At 48.5% G+C, this 1,965-nt stretch overlaps 1 protein-coding gene across 1 annotated transcript in view; it reads right to left on the bottom strand.

Moving 5' to 3' along the window:
• LOC106806627 overlaps nucleotides 1–1,965 on the bottom strand; it is a 45,800-nt gene that overhangs the window by 4,144 nt on the left and 39,691 nt on the right. The window contains exon 2 of the mRNA XM_014808630.1: nucleotides 1,473–1,743. Coding sequence (XP_014664116.1) covers nucleotides 1,473–1,743 — 271 coding nt within the window. The remainder of the gene's footprint in view (nucleotides 1–1,472; nucleotides 1,744–1,965) is intronic.

The raw sequence follows: 1,965 nt of genomic DNA, 5'->3' as shown, positions 1-1,965 counted from the left end.
TCTCGTCTCTCTCTCCTCTCTTCTTCTCTTCTTCTTACTTACTACTACTCTCTCTCTCTATCTCTCTCTCTCTCTCTCTCTCTCTCTCTCTCTCTCTCTCTCTCTCTCTCGTTCGCAACTCGTAAACATTCATGGACTGATATCTTATACGTATTTCCCACGATATTGTGTCAACCAGTAACGCTATTACGAATGTGTGTCACAGCTACGAGTGAGTGCATGCACTCGAGAGGCCAGCACTGCGCGCGTAAACCGACTGCACGTGTCAATCTAATGCGCAACCCGACGCCCGAATTCCCTTCCACTTACAACGCTACGTTTCACCGACACACGCCGGTCGCACGCGACGACAACAGCGCCAACACTGCTCCCTCGCGGGCGATCACAGCGGCATCTAGTGTACGATAATGTAATTATTTCTAAACCGCCGCCAGAATTTTCGAGGGGGTACTTATGTTGATTACGGCCCATTATCCGACGCCAAGCGCAGATGCCGACTATAAACGCAGCTGTCGGGAGCTGTTACGTGTATTACGCACGCGGTGGCAAATCTTACGAGGCTATCTGTGTGATGGAGCGACGGGCTGGGGTGAGTTGGTTATATCAACTTGCGTATGCTTATACGCACACCGCGGGGTCCTATATATATATAATGGAGTCTGCGGTTATTGTCCTGCTATCAGTCGTCACGGCGTGGATGATGTTGATGCTACACGCATCGTGGTTTGCGGGAATGTTTGACTGAGTGGAAGTCTGTGTGCGTGAGTAGATGGGTTGATGGTTAAGTGAGTGGGTGCGTAAGGCACAGGCAGACACACACACACACACACACACACACACACACACACACACACACACACACACACACACACACACACNAGGTGAAACACGCTATGTACAGGTGAAACACGCTATGTACAGGTGAAACACGCTATGTACAGGTGAAACACGCTATGTACAGGTGAAACACGCTATGTACAGGTGAAACACGCTATGCACAGGTGAAACACGCTATGTACAGGTGAAACACGCTATGTACAGGTGAAACCCGCTATGTACAGGTGAAACACGCTATGTACAGGTGAAACATGCTATGTACAGGTGAAACACGCTATGCACAGGTGAAACACGCTATGTACAGGTGAAACATGCTATGTACAGGTGAAACACGCTATGTACAGATGAAACACGCTATGTACAGGTGAAACACGCTATGTACAGGTGAAACATGCTATGTACAGGTGAAACATGCTATGTACAGATGAAACACGCTATGTACAGGTGAAACATGCTATGTACAGGTGAAACACGCTANGAAACACGCTATGTACAGGTGAAACACGCTATGTACATGTGAAACACGCTATGTACAGGTGAAACATTCTCGTTGTGAACAGATAAGAAATTTACGCTGTGGACAGGTGTTATATTCACGTACAGAGAAAACATCCATAAACGTTCACAGCATTTACCTTGACGACGTCCGATGTTGTCGCTGATGTGGTATCCTTGTGCCGTAGATCGCTGTCTTTGCAAGCCGGAAGGCAGGCACGGGCTCGGCGGCGGAAAGACGCAAGAAGGACCTGTCGACATTGAACGATGTCCGTCCGGCCGACTTTCCGGTGTCGTCATCGTCTGTGATGACACCGTCCAGGTAGAACATCTCGTCGGCGTCAACGTCGCCGTCGGCTACGTTTATCGACCTGTGCTGTCGCTGGACGTCGTATGGCCCGCTGGCGCTCACTGTGTGTGCGTAGACAATAATGAAATGTATAGTAGATAATGCGAGCACGTTTAGTTAGCTGGGGAAGTGGCGAGTAAGGATTGCCATTTATTTGTCGTTTGCGAGAGCGAGAGAAGGAAGAGCGGAAAACGAGCAGCAGAGAGCGAGAGTGCGAGGATCGGAGGAGTTGGGAGACCGATACATAGGTCCTATATATATATATATATATATATATATATATA

Source organism: Priapulus caudatus, unplaced genomic scaffold (genome assembly GCF_000485595.1).
Source record: "Priapulus caudatus unplaced genomic scaffold, Priapulus_caudatus-5.0.1 Scaffold170, whole genome shotgun sequence".
NCBI lineage: Eukaryota > Metazoa > Priapulida > Priapulimorpha > Priapulimorphida > Priapulidae > Priapulus > Priapulus caudatus.
This window is presented reverse-complemented; position numbering and strand designations above follow the sequence as displayed.